Genomic DNA, 19,851 nt, shown 5'->3' with positions numbered 1-19,851 from the left:
AGGAGAGGAAGAGGCAGGGGACATCACGCACCGTGTCCTTGAATGTCACAGCCTGTATTTTCTCATGGGTTCCCCCTTGTGGGCTGAAAAGGAGTAGTGATGCTTTCAGGGGCCTTCTCCCTTCATCTTTGCTTTGAATGTGGAAAAATGTTTGAGGACGATGTGGCTGAGATACGTATCGTCTGGGTAACTCTTTCCCTGTAGCCACCTCCTCCTGTCGCAGGGTGCCCAGAGGTCCCTCAGTACCTTTGCAGTCTCTCCAGGACCACATCATTCAGACCATGTCTTGTTCAGAAGAGTTGACCTCTGAGGACTTGAGGAAAATTCTGTGCTGGATGTTCCGTGGCATCTCACAGAAGGCTTACATCAGGAAATCACGTGTTTCTTGAACCTCCTTTGCTTGGCAATGTGCTGAAGTCTCCAGAAGTTCACCCGCCTCCCTCCACCTCTCGTCTGTCGGTGTGCAGGATCGCTCACGCACGGGCAGCTGCCCAAAACACCAACTCTGGGGGCAGGAAGAGGCTTTTGGCTGGGCTTAAAACGAAAATTAATTCGAATGAATTGGAGACCTTTGAAAGAAATAAAGGGTGGGTAGAGCAGATACAATTTGGCTGGTGAGTAGCAGCGCTTCGTCCTCCACTCCATCTCTTCCTTGCCAGAGGTCAGACAGTTTTTATAGTGACACATGGGTTCAGTGCGCTCGCTGTTGATATTTGTGTGCATAAATACAAGCCCAATTAGGGAGAACTAGTGGAAACGAGCTCCAGGCAATTTCCTCATAATCCCTTGCGTAAATCTGTCTGCTTTTGTCAACATGCCACAGTCACTAGCAGCTTCTTAGAAGGAAAAAAAGAAAGGAAATAGTGAGAGGCTTTTACGTGTGGAGCTCTAGTAATAGTAGTAAAGTTGTTTGGGTGGTGGAAGAGGGATGCTGATGGGCAGTGGCAGGATCTCCGAGCTCTGGCATCCAGGGCTTGGTGCTCCACAGGCATGGGACTGGAACTGGAGTAATTGAGGCTGTGACTGACCACGTACCTGCCCAAGTGCAACTGGTGTGCAGTTATTTGTGCTCAACGGGCATAAAATAGAAGAAGCTTGCTATTGGATGTTCCTGCAGGAATTACTGCAGGGGTATCCCATGCTGTTGGCTCTTTGGGTCGCTGTGGCCTTACTCCAGGCCAGCACATGCCCAGGGTGCAGCACGGCGGCTGTCAGGGGTGGTGCAAGTCAGCAGGGAGAGCCCCAGCAGAGCTCGGAGCTGCTGCTGGCAGCATTTCTCGCTGGAGGCTGCCAGTACGTGGCAGCTGGGGCCTTGGGAAGAACACATTTAAGACACATTTAAGCACCACGACTGTACAAGCTTGTAAATGTCTTTCCTACAAGGGAAGGCTTGCGTGGATCCAGCCGGCAGGACTACCAGCTCATCTAATGAGGTGCTTCATCTTCAGCTGATGTGCTGCTCCGCTGGGAGCTGGAAGAGGATCTCCAGGAGCGTCTCATCTATGCCTTGAAGTCTCTCTTGCGATGGGAAGTATGAAAGGGGCTTTTCTATACCCCAGTCGTTGGGTTCCCATTGCATCTGCTGTGCCCCAGCTGCTTCATCAAATTATGCTGCGCTCTCCAAAGCTAACAGCAAGAGGGAGAGGCTTTGTAGTCACATGCATCTTCAAAAAAAAAACACAACACCCTCCTGCTCCTCAAGGGGGAAAAAAAACCCTTGGGAGCTCTTTGCCTGCACCACTCCAGCTGAAGTGTGCGCTGCTCCGGCAGCCACTTGGGATCTCAGATGGAAAGCGCTGCCTTCAAGCCGTGCTCACACCAGCGTTTTGTGGCACGCGTGGAGACTCGTAGAGGGAAGCCTTCTGCTGGAGAAGCTCCCCCTGAAACCACGGGGACATCACGGGTTCTGTCCTTCTCGGAGGTCACAACATGTCTCGGTCTGCGTTTGCTCTTGCCAATGCATTCATTGGTTTACATAAAATTTACATAAAAAGCTCGTATGGCCCAAACCTGTTGGTATTTTCAGCTTTGGACAGTGCCCTAGCTGGCATCCTGGCCACAGTCCTCATTTGATTCTTATCGCCTTCCTCATCTGCAGCAGTGTCAAAACGGGAAGGTGGGAATGCCTCGCTTGTGCTGCTGTCACGGGGATCCTCGCTGTTTCCTATGCATGCTTTTTTCAGCATGCCCTGTGTTTTGAGCTTGTCGTGGTTATTTGCTGCTCCTGGCTTCTTGGACTGGAGTGAATAATCTGAAGTGTGATGAAGTAGGAACTGAAGAAAAGCATCTTGTGTTTGGGTGGAAGTCAGCCTGTAGAGAAGATGGATTTGCCCTCTGGAAGATGTGGGCTCTTGTTCCTGCTGAGTCGCTCTCTAACTGTGCTGGGGATGTGCCACATACTCGCTCCTTGCTGGCCCTGGGGAACAGCTTAGCTCCAAATTTCTGCTGTCGATAGCTCTGGAGGCATGAGGAGCCCTGCACAGCTTCAGAGGTGCTGGAGGAGGAGGCTTGGAGCACTGGCTGTGAGCAGGGGATGGGATGAGCTGGTGTCTGAGCCCTGCCATGAACACAGAAGCCTGAAGATCCAGGAGCTGCTGTCAGCACTATCTGACAGCGCTATCTGCGTGACTGACTTGGTGACAAGGTTTGGGCACTGACCTGCAGTGTCTGGGTTGTTAGACCTGACACGTGCATCTCCTGCTCTGAAGGGTGGGACGGGGTAAGCGCAGGCTTGTCGGAGGCATGCTGCATTAAATCTCCAGGCTCTCTTCTCTGCCTGGCTTTATTGCAATGAGATGTGCTTTGTGGATGCTCCCCGTGCCATCTCTGGGCACCTTGTGTGCAGGTTACTCTGACTCAGATTGATCCCAGATCACTACCTGGGGCTTGGCTGCCTTGACTCAGACTTCTGCTTGCGTGGCCTGAGGTGTTTGTGCAACTCGGAGAGACATGAAAGTAAAACAAAGGGGGGAGGAGAGGGGAAGCAGCGAGAGGGGGGATGCTGTGACGTGTTATAGATGAGAGCCGGACCAGCTGCTCTCCTAAAGAAAAGGTTTTCTTTTACTGCCCTGCTCTTTACAGCAGTCTTACTTTCCACTCCTTGGCCAGGGAAAAAAACAGGTACAGTGCAGGGAAATAGAGCAAGAGCCCTTTGCGAAGGGGAGACCACTTCACCTCGAGCAGGATCCTGTATAACAGTTACCTGGGGACTAAGTCTGGGAAACTATTGCTTCTAACTACTGACTCTCCCACCAGAAAAATCCCTGTGCAAATCCCCTCCTTGTCCCTTGCAATGAAATCTTGGTGTTTTTGTCTCCGAGTCCCTGTGCGCGTTGTCCTGCCGGGCCAGAGCATCCAGCTCTCAGAGTTAGGGAGCAGGAGCTCCTGTGCTGCTGTATTCTGTTGTTGCTTCTAGCAGGGACCTGGGAGCGAGGTGCCAACCCCAGCTGTGCCCTTTGTGTCCCTGTCTGTCGTGTGGCCCTGTTTCTTCTTTCCACACGAGCGGGGCCAGGCAGGATCCCTGCCTCCGTCCTGTTTGTTGCGCCGGTGTCACCCGCCCTGTGTTGCGCACGGCCCCGGTCTCGGAGCTGTCGTGTTGCTTCTCCGTCTCCCCCTCCCTCTCCATCCCAAGGGGTTTCCCACCGCTTCCCAAAAATGCCTTATCGGACATGGGATCTGCCCCGTCCTTTGTGTGTAGTGGTGCCGGCGTGGCAGGCAGGTGAGCCGGGTGCCGGCTGCACCCTCTCCGCACTTGGACTTTGCGATGCAGCTGAGCTGGGGATGCGAGGGAGGGGACGGTGGCACACACGTGTGGAGCCTCCTGTCTCCTGCAGCGTGTGCCCGGCATGCCTGGCTGGCCATGCTGCCTCCTCCCGGGCTTCTCACCTTTTCCTTCTCCATGGCAGAGCTGGCTGGGGTCGACTGCCCCCCGCCTGGGACGCCCCACAGTCCGAGCGTGGCCCAGAGCCGCTGACGGCGCGTGTCTGCTTTTCCTTTCTAGAAAACGTCCATCTCCGTCCGGGGACGCTGCTGCACCTGAGAGGCTCGAAGCTCTGAAATACCAGCGGATAAAGAAGCCCAAAAAGTCATCCAAGGGCTCCTCGAAAAACAGAAAACAATCCAGTGAGTTTGAGGACCCCATGGTCCCCAGCAGCGTCCCCTCGGTGCCCCGTGGACAGCTCAGGCTGGTCCCCGCTGGCTCCAGCACTGGGTTGGTCTCTGGGCTCCTGCCTCCCAAATGGATGGCTGCGTGACCCCGTACTGTCCTTCCCCTGCTCTAAACCACATTCCTCTTCTATCCTTTAACATCTACCCATCTCTAGCGGCTTTCTTTACGATTTGTTCTGTTTTCTGCTGCCCAACCTGCTTCTCAGTGGCGGAGCCCCCGTCCTGACCTCTCTTCCTCTCTTCCCTCCCCTCGAGGTGACTTTCCCCTTGCTCCCTTGAAACACCCTTTTTCCTTCCAGCCAAAGCCTCCCCCTTCCCCACCTCTCGGGCGGCAGGGTTTGGGGTGGTACAGGGAGGAGGACCAGGGTTCGATGTAATCATCTTGTGGCACACAGGTGGATGCTGGCTCTCATCCATCCACCTTCTCTCCTCCGCAGATGGCTCTGCCTCCCAGGTTCAGCACCTTCCCAGCTCTCAGGTACTGTGGCCTGACGAAGCTGTCTGCCTCCGCAAGAAGAAGAGACACCCTCGTCAGGACCCCTTCGCCCGCCTCTCGGCGCTCAAGGACGACCTCTGCCACCGGCAGCTCCCCGAAGACCAGACAGCCATCCTCAACAGCGTGGACCACGACGACCCCAGCGGGCACGCCACTTTGCTTTAGCCTTGCGCCGGCCCAAGAAGGTTAAAAAATAATAATAGGGGTTTGGAGGGAGCTGGAGCCTTGTCTGCGTGCACGCTGGGCCAGGGGGGTCATGGCAAGGACGAGCTGGGGGGGACCCTGGGGTGGGTTGGGGTCCGGGGGGGATGCCTGGGGCTGCTCGGATCTGCATTATCCCCTTTCGGCTTCAGTGGGGTGGGCAGGGGGTGTTGCAGCTTGGTTTCGGAAAAGATCTCCAGACGTAAAAGGCACAGGCAAAGCTTTTGACATCTGCTTCTGCAGCGTGCGTGTAGGTAGAAATTGTGGAGCTAAGCAGCTGGCCCTGAATCGCTGGAAGAAATGACGTGGGGCGTAATTAATTGACATGAAACTACCAGTCCAACTAACAACTGGTAATCCCCTGAATCTGATTATGATAGAATGAGACCAAATAATCCAGGAAAGCTGTAATTGTGAAAATCTCCTTGCCTCCCCCTTCCCAGCCTCCCTTTATGTGAAGATAACAGCAACAACAATGTCACTGACATCTTTCCTTACCTGTCTCTGAAAGGGAAAACCAGAAAGACCCCAAGGCTTCAAACCAGCCTGAGATGTGAGAAATCACAATCTGTCTGTGCATATGCGCTTTAACCTTGTTAACGTGTGCCGAACACTTTGCAAGCACGCAGGTATGGGACAGTTTTCACCCACGGGTGTCTCCCCCCGGAGTGTGGTTTGTGTCAGCCTTGATGAGGGTGGTTTTGATCAATTCTTCCTGACACTCCGTGTATCACTAGCCAATGTTCTCCAGTGCCGTGCAGTGATGTGATTTCTTACTGCGGTAACGTTTGTAATCTTTATCCGTAACTGCAGAACGGGGAGACGCCGTTGTAGGGGTGCGAGCGAAGGGGGTTCGGCTGTGCAGACCCCAAAGCCTCTGTTGGCAGCTCGCTGATCCCGAGTGAGAGCGGCTGGGAAGTGCCCGGCTTCGTGGCTCACAACGGACGGCTTCTCCGAGCAGCCTCGCAGAGCCCAGCCCAGCATTTCGCATCGGTCTGACCCGTGTTGCTGCTGGTTTCGCTGCCTGCCCCTTCCTCCTGCTTTAGCCCAGCTGCCCAGGCGACCTGCGACACCTGCTTTGGGACTTGTCCCGCTCTTTGCCGCGTCCCAGGAGACCCGCTGTTCCCCTCTTGGTAATGCTGTCCTAACTCCTCACCAGAATGTATTTCCTCTTCCTAGGGCAGGTTACTTTTGGCAATTGACGTTTCTCTGGGTTACGTAGGCCTTTTTTCGGCAGGGAAGCTGTAGCCTGCTCCGAGAACACCCGGCTTCGGCTTCTCTTTCCTGCTCCGCCTCCACTCTCTAACTGCGTGGCCTTGGGCAAGTCACCGAACCTCTCTGTGCCTCAGTTCTCCCATCTGTAAAATGGGGATAAGTCATATTTCAGCACTTTTGTCAAGCACTTGGCTGCCTGCGGGCTGCAGGTGCTACGTACGCACTGAGTGCTGTTACTACCACGTGAACCCTACCTTCAGAATAGTTAGAGATTTTTTTTGAAGTGGTAAGATCAAACACTTAATTCAGGTTTGCACACTTCTTCCTCTCTGGTAAAGTGCTAAACCCGCCAGCCTGCCTGGGAATAAATTCCAAGTATTTCCTGTGAACATCCTTGCGTTAAGTGGATTCAGGCTGTGGAAAAATCGTCAGGAGAACCCAAGAGCCTGTAGGCATTTTTTTTTTTTTGCCATGGGCTTGCCATTTGCTTACACAACTTACGTTTATTCCCAGGTAGAATCGCCAAGAGATGCTCTGCCATCTCGCCTTTAATTGTGGTTTGCCTTGGTTATTGCTCTTGCTGCTGGTTGAACCTCAAAGGGCTTTGATGTTTGGAGAAACGTGCCAGCTCTCGCCTGCCTGGCCAGAGCGAGGGGTCGGGGGATGGCAATGCCAACAAGCCAAGCTCCCCAGGAGGTTTTAGGTAGAAATCCATTTGCCAGTCTGCCTAGAAGTTTCTTTTTCCAGAATGTTGTGCTTCCTCTTCCATCGGGATGTTCAGAAGCCTGCCACAGTGGCAGCAGAGCAGCACGTCTTTCCAAATCTCAAAGCCCTGCCTTAGGTTCAAACCACTTGACCGAATCCTCTAATCGATGAAGAGATGTTTTCAAGCTTTAACAACTTCATTTAGGTGGTCTTCAAACCGTGAGCAGATTTGTCTCGGGAAGGAGGGAGGGTTGCTTAGAAATGCCTCTCTCTTTAAGCCTGCATCAGGGCTCCTTTTTTTATTTTGAGACCCTCGTGACCTGATGTAATACCATCAACCACCAGAGCGAGACTTCAACTTTGCTAACAGTATGACCGAGTGTTTCTTTTATTTGAGTGTGTTTTAGGGCTTTACCTAGAATCCACTTGGATCTGAATTGATTTAATGCCATGTGCCCGTTCGGCAGTGGGAAATCTCTGCCCGGGTGACTTCAGCTCCCTGGTATAGGTGCGAGAGGAGCTGATTTCTGCCCCAGACCGTGGCTGATGTTGCAACGGAGGAGGACACGGGGCCGTGGGGGGCCGCATCCAGCCTCCCCGAGGATGCCCGATGGGGCGAGCGGGTGCCTCGGTCGTGGTCGCCCTCTCTGCGTGGACGTGAGCCCCACAGGTGACGTTCACCCCGCGCGGGGCTGGGGACACTCCGTGGCGCGATGCCACGCTGGGTGGGGGGCGCGTAGGCTCCGTGCCGCAGCTCGCTTGCTCGTCCTTTCGCTCTCGTGGCCTGGACCTCTCTAGCAGAAAGCTTCCTTTTTCATTTGAGTGCTTTCCAAACTATTTGCGATGCCCGTTTGTTACGGGCAAGGCAGCATCTTTGGGCTCTTGAGGTTTTGACCTCGGGACCGTGCCCCTGTCCCCGCCGTAAGGAGGAGGATTTGGAGCGCAGGGAAGGTTGACGGAGTGCGCCAGCTTGCTTGGTCAATCTTTTGAGAATTTGTTTTCCTTTTGCAGGTGTTTTGAGCCGATGGGCCCCCCTGCTTTTCATGGTCTTCGACCTTTAAAGGCTGGAGCTGCAGCCCTCTCTCTTTCAGCCGTGTACCTGCCACGCTGCTGGAGTGGGAAATCCCGCCAGGGCGCCTCGTGGACGCGTCTCTTCCCTAAACCATCCTTACCTCCTTTCCCCGCTAGACCGAGTTACCTTCTGATAGACTCTTGCCACGTGCTGGGCCGTGCTTTGGCAGATGGGCTCGCCTCTTGCTTTGGCAACTTCCTCGCTTCTCCCAGCTCTCTGGTTTCCATGCCCTTACGGGGTTTCTCTCCTCTCCTCCCGCGGACCTGGGACATCGAAGCTGTGTCAGACGATGCCAAACGTTTTCCCCCATTCCATCCCTGTTTGAACTCCGTTTTGTTTTGGTTGTTTGCAAACACGGCTGCTGCTGCTTTTTTTTCCGTTTTCTTTCATGCTGCAAAATATATCTTGATTTTTTTTATCTTCATGGGCCAAACTCTCTTATTTTGTAAGCTTGTCCGAGGCAGATGGTTCTTGCTGCGTTGGTAAACGTGTGGTTCCTCCTTGCATGGCGCAAATGCGACGTGTTCCATTAGGTCTCATGCAACGAGCTGGGCTGCGGTGGATAAAATGCTTCTGTATCTGACGAGGACATTGTCCTTGGGCTGTGCCAATGTGTCTGTGCAGCGAGCACCCGGGTGGCCCGGTGCTGGTGGGTGGGAGCAGTGCCCTAGGGGGTTTCTGATGGGCTCTGCCCACTGCAGCCAGGCTGCGGGGCTGGAGGAGCACCGAGGCTGCTGCAGGTTTGTTCTGCGAGCATTAGGAAGTGAGAAACGGGCAGCATAAGGCTGTCCCCAAGCTGGGGGTGGATAATGTGGAGAGGTGGCTGTAGGGTGCCACCCTGCGCACCCCGCACATAAAATTGGTGCTTTCCTTTTGCAGGTAGGTCTGGATGTAGAGATGTGCTGCCCCGTTTTGTGGCAGGAGCTGTTGAGTGATTTAGGCCAGGTATTTTTAAGGTAATTTTGCTGTGCAAATGCACTGATTTTTTTTTTTTTTTGATGGTTGGGTTTTGTAGGGATTATGTGAGTGAAAACGCAGGTTAGTGCCAGTGGGGAGAGCGGGAGGGTTTTGTGGCTGCTGATAGGGCTCCGTTCCTGCGCCTGCATGTGGCTGCGTACATGGGCACTGAGATGGGGTCTGTAGGATGGGAGCCTGGAGCTCTCTTAGCAGCCCTCTCATGGGCCTGCACCCTGACCCCCTGGGCTGGAGCCTCCAGGAGGTGCCGGGGGCACCTCTGGCACAGGAGGGCACCTTGCGATGCCGCTGGCTGCGGGTGGCTCTGTGTGGAAGCCCCCCATGCAGAATGGGACACAGTTTGCTCCCGGGATGCTGGGAAGTGCTTGTGTTGGGTATGTGGTGATTTTTCTAGGGCAGGGAGTTCCCTGTTGCTGCTGTGTGTTGGTCACTTGGGGCTTCGAGGCTGTTCCGGGTGACTGGTGGGCACACAGCTGTTGTCTGTGTGCATTCCCTTGTCACCCCATCCAGTGCCACCACGCTGTGCTTGTCACTGCCCGGGAGGGAGTTTTTGGTAGGTACCGAACTGCAGGGAAGGGTTTGCCCAGAAGGACCTCTGCCTCTGTTTACCCCATCCCTATAAAGGGAGTAACTGCACTGCTGTGCCTACCTCCAGGGGTGCTGAGGGCTCAGCACTCCAGCTCACCGTCCCAGCAGGGCTGAGTCACGTCTGTGGCACCTGGGCATGACACACGCCTTTTGGCTTACAGCTGCTCATATCCTGCAGTTTGGGTTAGGACGAAATCTGCCTGGCATTTTGGTTTCCCCTCCTCCTCAGGGCGGTGAGGGAGAATTGAGATTTCTCTGAGTTTTGGGCTGGTTTCAGGCACGTGTTTTCAGCCATACTTCTGGGCTTGGGGTATTTTTCGGAGAGCAGAGGGGTTTTCCTGGGAGGCCTGGAGGCTTGCAGTCTGCAGGGGTTTCTCCACATCCTGCTTGAGCTCGCTGCAGCCCTGAGCTGGCAGAGCTGATGCTTTTTGTGTGGAAGGAAATCTTTTCAAGGAGCCGGAGCTAAAAGCAATGTATATATGAGATATAAATATATAGAGAAGCGTAGGACAAGGGTAGATACGTATGCGAAGTCTGGTATATATGCATGTGAAGGATACGTTTGTCTATAGGGGGAGAGTGTTTAGAGCTCTGTTGGTAGCGGTGGGGGGGATTGGGATGGCCGAAGTCGGGCAGGGGGTGGGAGCAGCCAGAGCTGGGATTTGGGAACGGATGGGCACAGGGCACCTCTGCGCTGCCCTGTGGCAGCAGGCCTGCCCTTCACTGCGTCCCCATCCCTGCTACACAGGACCAGGTTTCTTTTTTATGTTTCCCCCCCATTTTTTTTGCTGTGTTCATTGTACGTGACTCATCACTGGGCTGTGATAATGAGAAGAAGGCAGGGGCGAGGGGCCTTTTGTCTGCATGTGGGGCATTAAAGCGGAAGGAAACATCACGTTGCCGCAGCTGTGGTGTCACTGCAACCGTTCAAAGGGAAAGCAATGCCGTGCAGAATCCCTTATCTAAAACCCACGTAGGTGCTGCTCTCTGGTTACCCATGTTAAAGCATTTGGCTTCTGCATCCGTTCTTCCCAGAAGAGCATGAGTCAGACGAGATGAGAGGGGTAGGCTAAATTGGCCGCGAAGTACCGCACGGGCTGAGCCAGGCTGTCCCAGCGGCGGTTCCTCCGCGGGGCGAGATGTTCTGCCTCCCTCCCAGGCGCCGCATGGAGCTGTGTCTTTTTTTAAACTCATTAGCAGGACGTTTGGGGCAGGGCATTCAACCGCCAAGGACACTGGCAGAGGCAACATCACAGCTCACCTGCCCGATGTGCTACAGCGTCGCCGCTTTGTGCGCCGAATCAGGAGCCCCTTGCAGGGCACAACGGCAGGCTGGACCCGCTGTGGTCACAGGCAGCGATGACGTGGGCTGAAATTGCAAAGTGTGTGCTGGCTCCGGGCATGGGGATGGCTGAATTTTTTTTTGGGGGATGCTCATTGCCCACCAGGGAGTCCATCCTCATGCTGCTTGGGCATGGGGTAACCCTTTAAAGGGGATGCCGGCTCCCATTTCCACCCTTCAGCTTAGTTTTGATGTCTTTATCTGGGTGGCTTTGCTTCTCTTTGCCTGTCCTTGCAGGGGAGGAGAGGCTGTGAGGTGTGGTTGGTTCCTGTCAGAGGTGATTGCTGAAATCTGTAGGGGAAATATCTGTAGGGAAATGCCAGGTACTGCAGGGTTACTGGCTGAGGAAGCAGCGATGGCACACGTGATTTGGCAACTTCTGTGCACAGAAGAGAAGGAAGCTAGCACTGATCTTTATTTCCATTATGTCCACTGCTGCGTGGCAAAGACTGCACGGCTCGGGGCTCCTGGGAGAGGCTAGAAGATGGAGCCTGCTCCCCTCTCCGAGTGACTCGGACGAGCTGGGGCCACACAAAGCAGTATTTCCCTGATTTCCCCATTTCTGTGTGTTTTGGCCTGGCAGGTTTGCGCTGTCTAAACTGCCCATCCCTTGCGTGTGGCAGCAGGTGTCATGCCCAGCGGTGCTGGGTGACCTCAGGACGTGTGCCCAAAGCATCCCAAATCCCCGGGGCTCTGGGTGTTTTTTTGATACGTGCATGGATGGATGAAGGACCGAATATGGGGAGGGGGCAGAGGGGATTGCTCAGGGTTTGGGGGTTTGGATGCTGCAAGCATGCACCGTAGTGGTAGGTGATAGGGCTTTTATACTGGTTGCAATGGGGCAGGGCCTGGGAGGGGCTGGCATCCTTTAGTTTTTGCACTGGTTGAAGCAGGAGGGCTCGTGCCTGTCCCCTGCGGTGTCCCTCTGTGAGGCTGGGGGCTCTGGGGACACCAGGAACGGGGAGGGGGCTGCTGGGCACCGGCTCCAGCCACGCACAGCAGCCAGCCCCTGCTCATCGCATGAATTTGCCCAGGTTTTTGCTTTACCATCAAAATACAGATTTCTCTCCCGGGGGGGGGGGGAAGTCTTGTTCCAGTTCTCTTGAAGCTATGGGCGGTCAAGGGGTGCCCATCGTCCGAGTCCCAGGCTTTTCAGCCCTGTGGTCTTGAAGCCCCTGTGACTCCTACCCACCCTGCACTTCAAACAGAAAATGACCAGAGAAACAAGCCCCAGTATCTCTATCTGAATAAACGATATTGGTGTATCGAAACTGCGTTGTATATAAAATTATACAAATATATAGTTACTTTCTATTTTAGAAGGGGGGGGAGAATAAATATTTAAAATAATTCCTTAGTACTAGGTGTCAGAAACTTCTGTGCAGCATGAGAGAGGCTGTCAGAGGTGGAAAGAGACTAAAACAGCGGGAGCAGAGCGAGTATTTTTACATTATATTGCGCTTAGGCTTCTCTGCTTCTCCATCCACCTATAAATAGACAAAAAAATATATATATACAAATATATATATATAAAAAAATATATATATCTAAGCCACATAGCTGTTTTATTTTTGTATCCATGCCTAGTGCTGTCTGAGCAATACGGTGGCGAGGGGGGGAGAGGGCTGGCTGAGGCTGGGGGCTTTGTGCGGGGTCTGCCCTCCGAGATGGTCTGCTCTGCTTCGCCTGCTGTCCCGCCGCGCGGTCATCGTCGCTGCTGCTCGCTGTCGCCTTGCTGCTTCAGTAGAAAAAGTGGAAAAAAAAATAAATAATAAAATTAGGAGCGGGGTGAGGGGGCTCCCGGGGGAGCCCCGGCTGCTGCCAGCTTGACTCGTGCTGTGACGAGGTGATGGTGCCCGGTGGTGCATCCACGGAGAGGCACGCATCTTGCTTTTTATTTTTTTCGGAGAAACAAGTGGAATTTTAGCTCAAAGGGTGCTATTGGCAGTGGGAAGGACGTGGCTGCTTGCAGCCGGGTGGCACAGGACGTGGTGGGGGTGCTGTGGGGACGGGCTCCCCATGCATCCCTCCTGTAGGGCCGGGCGCTGCCGGCGACCCGTCCTCGCTGCCTTCGGAAACCCACACGCCTTGGGGAGAGGGGGGCAGAGCCGGTGCCACCCCAGCGCAGCCCCCTCGGTGTGGGCAAAGGGGATCTGGTCCCTTAGGTGCTCCTGCAGTCCTGGCTGGGTGGCGTCTCCCAGTGTAGGACCTGGCCCCGGCGCTTAAATACCTCTTTGGGAAGTGAAGATCTCAGAGCGTGGAGGCGTAGCGGTGCCGTGCGGGCCGCTGTTAGCGGCACGGGTAACACGGGGGGGTCGGCTCATCAACGCCCTGAACGTGGTGGGGGTGCTCTGGGATTTTTCTTCAAAGCAATACAGACCCGCCACGTCCCCTGATGCTCGCCGTGACCCCACTATTTCCCTGGGGTCACATCTCCCCCTGGGCATCCACCTGCGGGGTCTGCGCTCCCCCGAGGCTCCAGCTGTGGTTTCAGCACCAAGCCTGGCCTGGGCAAGATGCTGGAGCCGTCCCTCTGCTCCCCTCCTCGGGGCCAGGATTTAGGGATTTCTGCGCAAAGGGGCTGGGGGATGCTGCTCCCCTCCATGGGCTCGGTCCCATGGCCCCGTGCGGGACCCTGGTGCTGTTTTGGGCTCAGTTCCCCCTGCAGAGGTGCCAGGCGTGCAGGACCTCTTTCTTCTGTCTCGCCGCGTCCCCAACCGACCGAGGCACGAATGTAACGCGTTTGGGAGGGCGAAGGGTGCCCGGAGCTGGCCCCCTGGCAGCGGCACCGTCTCCTCCGTAGGTGTCACCTGTATTTTCCATGATATTTCTGTCTTCTTCGTTGGGGTGGGTCGGGGGGAGGGTGTTTCTAATATCAAGCCAAGATTTGTTCAGCACCACTTCTTGATATCAAAGCGAAGCATGTTTGATGGAACTAACTTGCATTTATTAGCGGTAAATACATAAGTGAAGTATTTTATATGTTTAAAAAAAGAAAAAGAAAGCGAAGGGACGGATGTCTCTGTGGCCGCTCCCTGGCGGCGTTCGGGCCGGTTGGCTTTGGGGTATCTCTCGGGGAGGGTGGGCTGGGTTGTGGGCAGCTTTCTCCTTTTCCCCATCTCCCCTTGAATCACTTACAGAAAAAAAACCAGGAACAATGTTTACAAAGCACACTTTCCACAGTACCGTTAACCCTCTGGATGCCAAACAGACACAAAGAGCCGCTCCTCCCCTGGGTGCCGCGGGACCAAGGGGCGGCCGCGGGGCCAGCATCATCCCGCTTCCCTCATTGACATATTTATGTATTTTTTTGGTACACACAACCCCGCTTTGTCTGTCCGCTGTAGCTGAGCGCGTTCCAGGGGGGAGCTCGCTTCTCGGGGGGCATTTGCTTCCTGGGGGCTTCCTGCCCCCTCCCAGGCTCTTCCTGCTGGGAAAGGGGCAGAGCTGGGGGGCAAAGTGCCCATCTCTGCTCGGAGAGGTGTCAGCTCCTCTGGGAGAGGCCAGCGCCCTCCCAGATGCACTTTAAGGCCAAACTCCTCCTTTTTAAAAATTTTTTCCCAACCACTTGATGAAACAACCCTGCCTCGGCTTCTCCCTGGGGCCGGCAGAAAGCAGCCGGGGGGAAGCTCTTGTGCCCCTGGAGGTGACATGGGACCTCCTGAGTGACTGTTGGGGGCCCCGCTCCCTCTGTGCTTCCCCCGTGGGAAAGCCCTACAGAAACCAAACGGAAACACCCACGTTTCTGTAGGTTTCTCGAGCCATCCTTTGGGCATCCAGAGAGAATTTCATCCACGCGCCAGCTCCCTAGGAGGGTTCCCAGCTCTCGTGGGGACCGCAGACTTTTTAACCCCCTTTGATAGGTCTCTGAACCCTCTTAGACTTCCATAGGTAGGTCTTGATTTAATTTCCTCCTAACTACAGTATTTTCCCAGCATTTTCTTTACAACTCAATAGGTCTCTGGTTGTGTGGGACAACTGTTATTATTTTTTTAAGAGTTCTTGCCTATTGACACACAGACTAGACCATCCAACCTCGTTTCCATTTCTTGAATGTCGAGTATTACGATGTATAACACACGTTAGGGTGCTCTTTGGTGCTGTTTCAATGGTAACCAGTGGAACTGACTTTTTTTAATAACAATAACAATAAAGAAAACTTTAGTAAACCTTAGTACCGCTGGTTCCATACTCTTTGTCGTTGTGACTTTTTTTTTCCTCCTTTTTTTTTTTTTTGTTATTTTTAATCTAAAAGTTAGTAGCGATCAGCTGCTGAATCTCTGTGGTGTTGAGTGCTGACCTGTGCGCTTCGACCCGCCGGCTGCTGCACGGGCAGCTGGAGGGGGCGGCTGCGGAGCAGTTTTCAGCAGCAAAATGCACGCAGCAGAAATAACATTTGGTGTGAGCCCAGACGGCAACTAGAGGGTTAATTTTTGAACTTCAGGTATGTTCCTCAAGAGAAGAAAAGAATTAAAAAATTAAAAAAAAAAAGAAACAAAACACTATTTTTTCAGTAAGCTTCTTTTTTTTTCTGTAAACGATTTAGAAATAAATCTGAGACATGATGGTGCTGTACCAAAGCCTTATACGAAAACTTATTCTGCGCTCTGTATAATCTCTGTATCTGTATTGTTGCTCTCGGCCTCCGTTCTCGTGAAGGCCTCCGAAATGCCAGCAGCAGGGACCGGCGGTGGCCTCGCAGGTGCCACTTGGCACCGGGGTCCCCGGGAAGGGTCCTCAGGAAGGACCCTGGGGCCGCGGGGAGGGGAAGCCACCATCCGCCCTGCGCAGCATGGGGCAGAATTGGGGTCCTTTGCCCCCCTCTTCTCCTTCCAATTGGGTGCTAACCTGCCCTGGGCAGGGAAATGAGACCTCCTCGCTGTCCTCCCCTCCTGCCTCGGGGGGGGTTTTACATCTTCCAGCTTGGCCAACGCAGACCACCCGGAGCCAGCCTGCTGCTGGGGGTGGCCCCGAGCTGCGTCTGCTTTGATAGCTCTAAGCAATAAACCCACTCTGCCAAGGCAAACTGGCCCCTCTGGCTCCTGGACTGGTGTTGGCTCTCAAGCAAATGCTGATAAGCCAACAAAAAGTGGGAGAGAATAGCTTGAAGCCCTGCCTTACTGGAAGTAGCCGGTCCCTCGGTCTCCACCTGCTGGGATTTTAAGGCCTGCTGGGTACTTAACAATTTATTGCCGGTAACATTGCATGTTCATAGATTGACTTCTTTTTTTTTTCCTTTTTTTTTTTTTTTCTCCTCTAATGTACCCACTTAAGAAATGATGGCGGTGTTGCAATGTTACGTACGACTAGCCATTCTGTAGGAGAATGATGGGTTTTGGAACTGATTAACTTGCTCCTCATGTAACATTACCCTGCTTCAGAAATGTTTTGTATTTTGATATAAATAAACATTTGCTAAAAAAAAATAATAAAGTCTGTTTGACATCATTGGGCTGGGGCTCTTGGGAGCAGATGGGCTGCCCCGGGGCTATCCCCAGGGGGGGGATTCTTGTCCCTTGGGGCCAGGGGGTCGGGTGGGTGCCAAGGGTTGAATTCCCTCGGGTGCCCTCAGTCCCACAGCCACAGAGGCATGATGGGGTGGAGGTGGAGGTGCTTCTCCCCAACCTCCAGCCCTGTTTCATGAGTTCTTCAGGGCAGACTGCTGGTGGGGCGAGAGGTTTGCTCTCTGCCACCCTCTCCAAGCGGTGCTGTGGCTCGGGGCAGTGGCAGCTTTGTGCTGAGCGCGGCAGGATCGTCCCCCCACCCTTCTCCCTGTTGCTCCGGGAGCCCCGTGGTGCCGATTCCGGCTCTGACCCAACAATCCGGGGGTGCCGGCGGTGCCAGGGGCTGCCCCCGGGGCAGGGTGCCCAGGATGATCGTGTCCCTGTGGCTGGCGTACATCGCGGCACGGAAAGGCACTGGCGTGCACATCCCCACCGACAGCGCACCGGTAAGCAGGGGGCGGCGGGGGCTGTGCCCCTGCCTCCTGGGGCACGTTTGGTCCCTGGGTGAGTCCCGGGGCTCACCGGGTTCCCCAGGATGGCTCCGTGGTGGAGGTGGATGCGTTGGCCACGGTCAGTTGGTGTCTGCGCAATGTGAAGACGAGGCAGGAGAGTGCCCACAGGGGCTCGGGGGAGTGCCCACAGCCAGCCTGCAGCTTTGCTCCCTTCGCAGGGTGAAGAGCTGCTCTCCAGGTTGTTCCAGAGGGTGCTGGAAATCTGGGCAGAGCCCCAGGTGGAGCCCCAGGCAGAGCCCCAGGCGGAGCCCCAAGGAGAGCCCCAGGCAGAGCTCCAGGCAGAGCCGCAGGCAGAGCTCCAGGCAGAGCTCCAGGCAGAGCCACCGGCAGAGCCGCAGGCAGAGCCACCGGCAGAGCCACCGGCAGAGCCGCAGGCAGAGCCTGCAGCAGCTCCTCCAGCCTCCCAGCAAGCCGGTGGTCCAAGCCCCCAGGTCAGCACCCACAGCAACACCTGGGACCCCAATAAACCGCTCTGGGGTGCTGGTATGGGGGGGTCCTGGGGGCTGCCTGAATCCCGACATTCCCTCGGGTGGGAAACCCTCCTGCCTGCACCCTCAGAGGCAGCAGGCTTCAGCCACCCTGTGCCCATGCCAACGGGGCCCAGGGGAGGTTTCCTCACCCCCCTTCTCACCCCAGGGTCCCTCCATCCCCTGCCCCCCATGCCCCAGGACCTGCTGCCATGGTTAACTTGCTCCCCCTCCACTTTCCCCAGGGTGATGCTGACCATGGGGTGCAGGCACACGGGCAGGTCCTCGTGGAGGACAGGATGAAGGTCCAATACTTGAGGTGGAGGTAAAGCCCCGGGGGGCACAGGGCACGAGGTGGGGTTGCTGGGGGCAGCGGTGGCTGTGGCAGCATCTGAGGAGTGGTTCTTGCAGCCAGACCCGTGTCCATCGTGTCTCGAGTCTGCTGGAGGATGATCTGGTGGAGGATGGGAAGGAGAAAACTGAAAATGGGTGAGGTCCTCTTGGCATGGAATTTTTGGGGGGCTCCCTTTGCCCAGAGACCCCCACATTTGTGGCTTGTGGTCCCTCAGCAGGGGAGAGGCACAGATCCCTTTCACCTTGCTGTCATTTCATCAGCGAGGAATTAAAAGTAGGAGGGCATCAAACCCTGGCTCCCTGCAAGGAGAACGGGGGTGCCCGATCCTGATGGGCTCCTGTGCCCCCTGCCCCTTAACCTCTGCTGGCCACAGCGTGCCCCAGGTGCTGCTCCAAGTCATGCCGGACACCGTGATGGACGCCGTGATGGAGGCCGTCACAGTAGCTGTGAAGGACACCGGGATGGACACCGTGACAGACACTGTGATGGACACCGTGATGGACACGGGGACGGACACTGGGCTGGACTCCGAGACGGACACCGGGCCGGACACGGGGCCGGACACCGGGACAGACACCGGGATGGACTCCGGGATGGACCCCATGATGGGCTCCATGATGGGCTCCACGCTGGACACCGAGACCCAGGTCTGGCCTCCCAGCGAGGACTAGGAGGTAAGCGAGCCCTGCCCCACTGCTCGCCTCCCCCAGCACCCCCGTGCCCCTGCCCCAGCTGCTGCCCCCTCTTCCCTTACGGCTCTGCACTTCTCCCTGCAGGTTGATGCTCTCCCCGCTCCCCTTCCCTGGCTGCATTTGGACCTTTTTGTCACCTCCGTGGCGCTGGCTTGCCCAGGTGTGGCTCCCCATAAAATAAAAGGCTGCATGCATCCTGCTGGGCTGCGCCTGCTGTATCCAGGTGCCACATCCAGGACTTGGTGGCCAGTGCCACGAGGCCTCCAGCCCTCCTGGTGGCCGTGCCACAAGGTGGCAGTGCCGGCGGTGACATAAGGAGAAAATGGGAGAGGAAAATGAAAGGCATCTCTGCAGGAGGCCTCCTACAGCATTGCTGGCCATCGGTTATCCTGCTATGGAGCCGGGACAGAGGCTGCTCCCGTCCACCCACCCCTTTTCCCTTCACCACCAGTGCTGTCCCCACGGCACCAGGTCCCTCTGAGCCCCCCCAGCCTCCCTGCAGTGACAGATTGGAGGGGAGGGTTGCTCATTTGAGGGGCGGGTTGCTCCCTGGGAGGATGCACCAACCCTTTACGCCTCGGTGTGTTCGGTGGGTGCTTGGGGCAGTGCAGGACCCAGCTCGGGGTGCTGCCTTCCCTGCTCAGCCCTCTGCTCACCAGGAGGCAGGGGAAGGCCACAAGCATCCTCCTCGCTGGTTGCCTTCTTCCTGCCCATGGGAGGGGGATGATGGGGTCATTAAGGAGCTCTAATCAAGCTTTGCTCCACGCCTGATTAAGCCCTGCGGGAAGGAGGAGGGGAGTCAACGCGCCCACTTGCACCTGTACTCAGGGGAAAGGAGTTGCACTGAATTAGAGGGAAACAACCAGCAAATGTGAAGATTTTCAGCTGTGACTGAGGCATTTATGGAGCTAAGTGATGCTGGGGGAGCTAACTGAGGTGCTCGTGGGTCAGGGGTTTCAGAACTGTGGGGTGCCAGCCGGGGCAGGGCCTCGCTGTGGCTGAGGAGCATCGAGGTGTGTGGGACCCTGAGCCCGGCACCCCCAGCGTTAAGGGGTCAGCTCAGCTGTGCTGGTGGGGCTGGGGAACACGCAGAGGTCACACATTGTCCCTCAGCAGGTCAAAATGCTTCTCGAGGTGGCGAGGAGAGCTTGGGCTGCCTGGGAGGGGTCTGGACTCTGCGGGGCCTCCGTGGGTACAGGAACTGAGCCTGGAGCCGGGGAGGCACAGAGAAGGTGCCCTGGCTGCGATGAGCCACGAACTGGGGCACTTCCAGAGCCTGAAGGCCCCCTTTTTGCAGCTAGGTAACAGGTTTGTCTCCTCTCCTCCTCCCATCGCCAGCACCATGCATCCTCCTCCTCTACTTCCTCCTCCTCCTCCTCCTCCTTCTCCTTCTCGGGCTGTTGTCCCAGGGTCTCACCTGGAGGAATGGGTCTCGTCGAGCCGAGGGGCTGCTCAGGCGGAGGCGCAGCGTCTGCAGGTGGCTCTGAGCACAGGCACGTCGCAGCCCCCTGGGGAGCCATCGATCGGAGCGAGCGCTGCGGCTCTGACAGCGCCGTTCCT

The 19,851-nt window shown here is 55.7% G+C and overlaps 1 protein-coding gene across 8 annotated transcripts in view; it reads left to right on the top strand.

Annotated features, from left to right (window-relative positions):
• The window catches only part of IGSF9B (immunoglobulin superfamily member 9B), a 48,545-nt gene extending 36,287 nt beyond the window's left edge, over positions 1-12,258 (top strand). For 3 of the 8 annotated variants that reach the window (XM_035345917.1, XM_035345921.1, XM_035345924.1), the window contains exons 19-20: positions 4,001-4,122; positions 4,605-12,005. In XM_035345917.1, coding sequence (XP_035201808.1) covers positions 4,001-4,122; positions 4,605-4,828 — 346 coding nt within the window. In that variant the 3' untranslated portion in view covers positions 4,829-12,005. Of the gene's footprint in view, positions 1-4,000; positions 4,123-4,604 lie in introns of those variants that run through there. The other 5 variants (XR_004755953.1, XR_004755952.1, XM_035345920.1 and 2 more) reach the window with 5 other exon arrangements.
• The last annotated feature ends 7,593 nt before the right edge of the window (positions 12,259-19,851 follow it).

The sequence above is a fragment of the Oxyura jamaicensis genome, chromosome 24, assembly GCF_011077185.1.
Source record: "Oxyura jamaicensis isolate SHBP4307 breed ruddy duck chromosome 24, BPBGC_Ojam_1.0, whole genome shotgun sequence".
Classification (NCBI taxonomy): Eukaryota; Metazoa; Chordata; class Aves; order Anseriformes; family Anatidae; genus Oxyura; species Oxyura jamaicensis.
The sequence above is the reverse complement of the archived record's forward strand: the minus strand, read 5'-3'. Positions and strand labels throughout refer to the sequence as shown.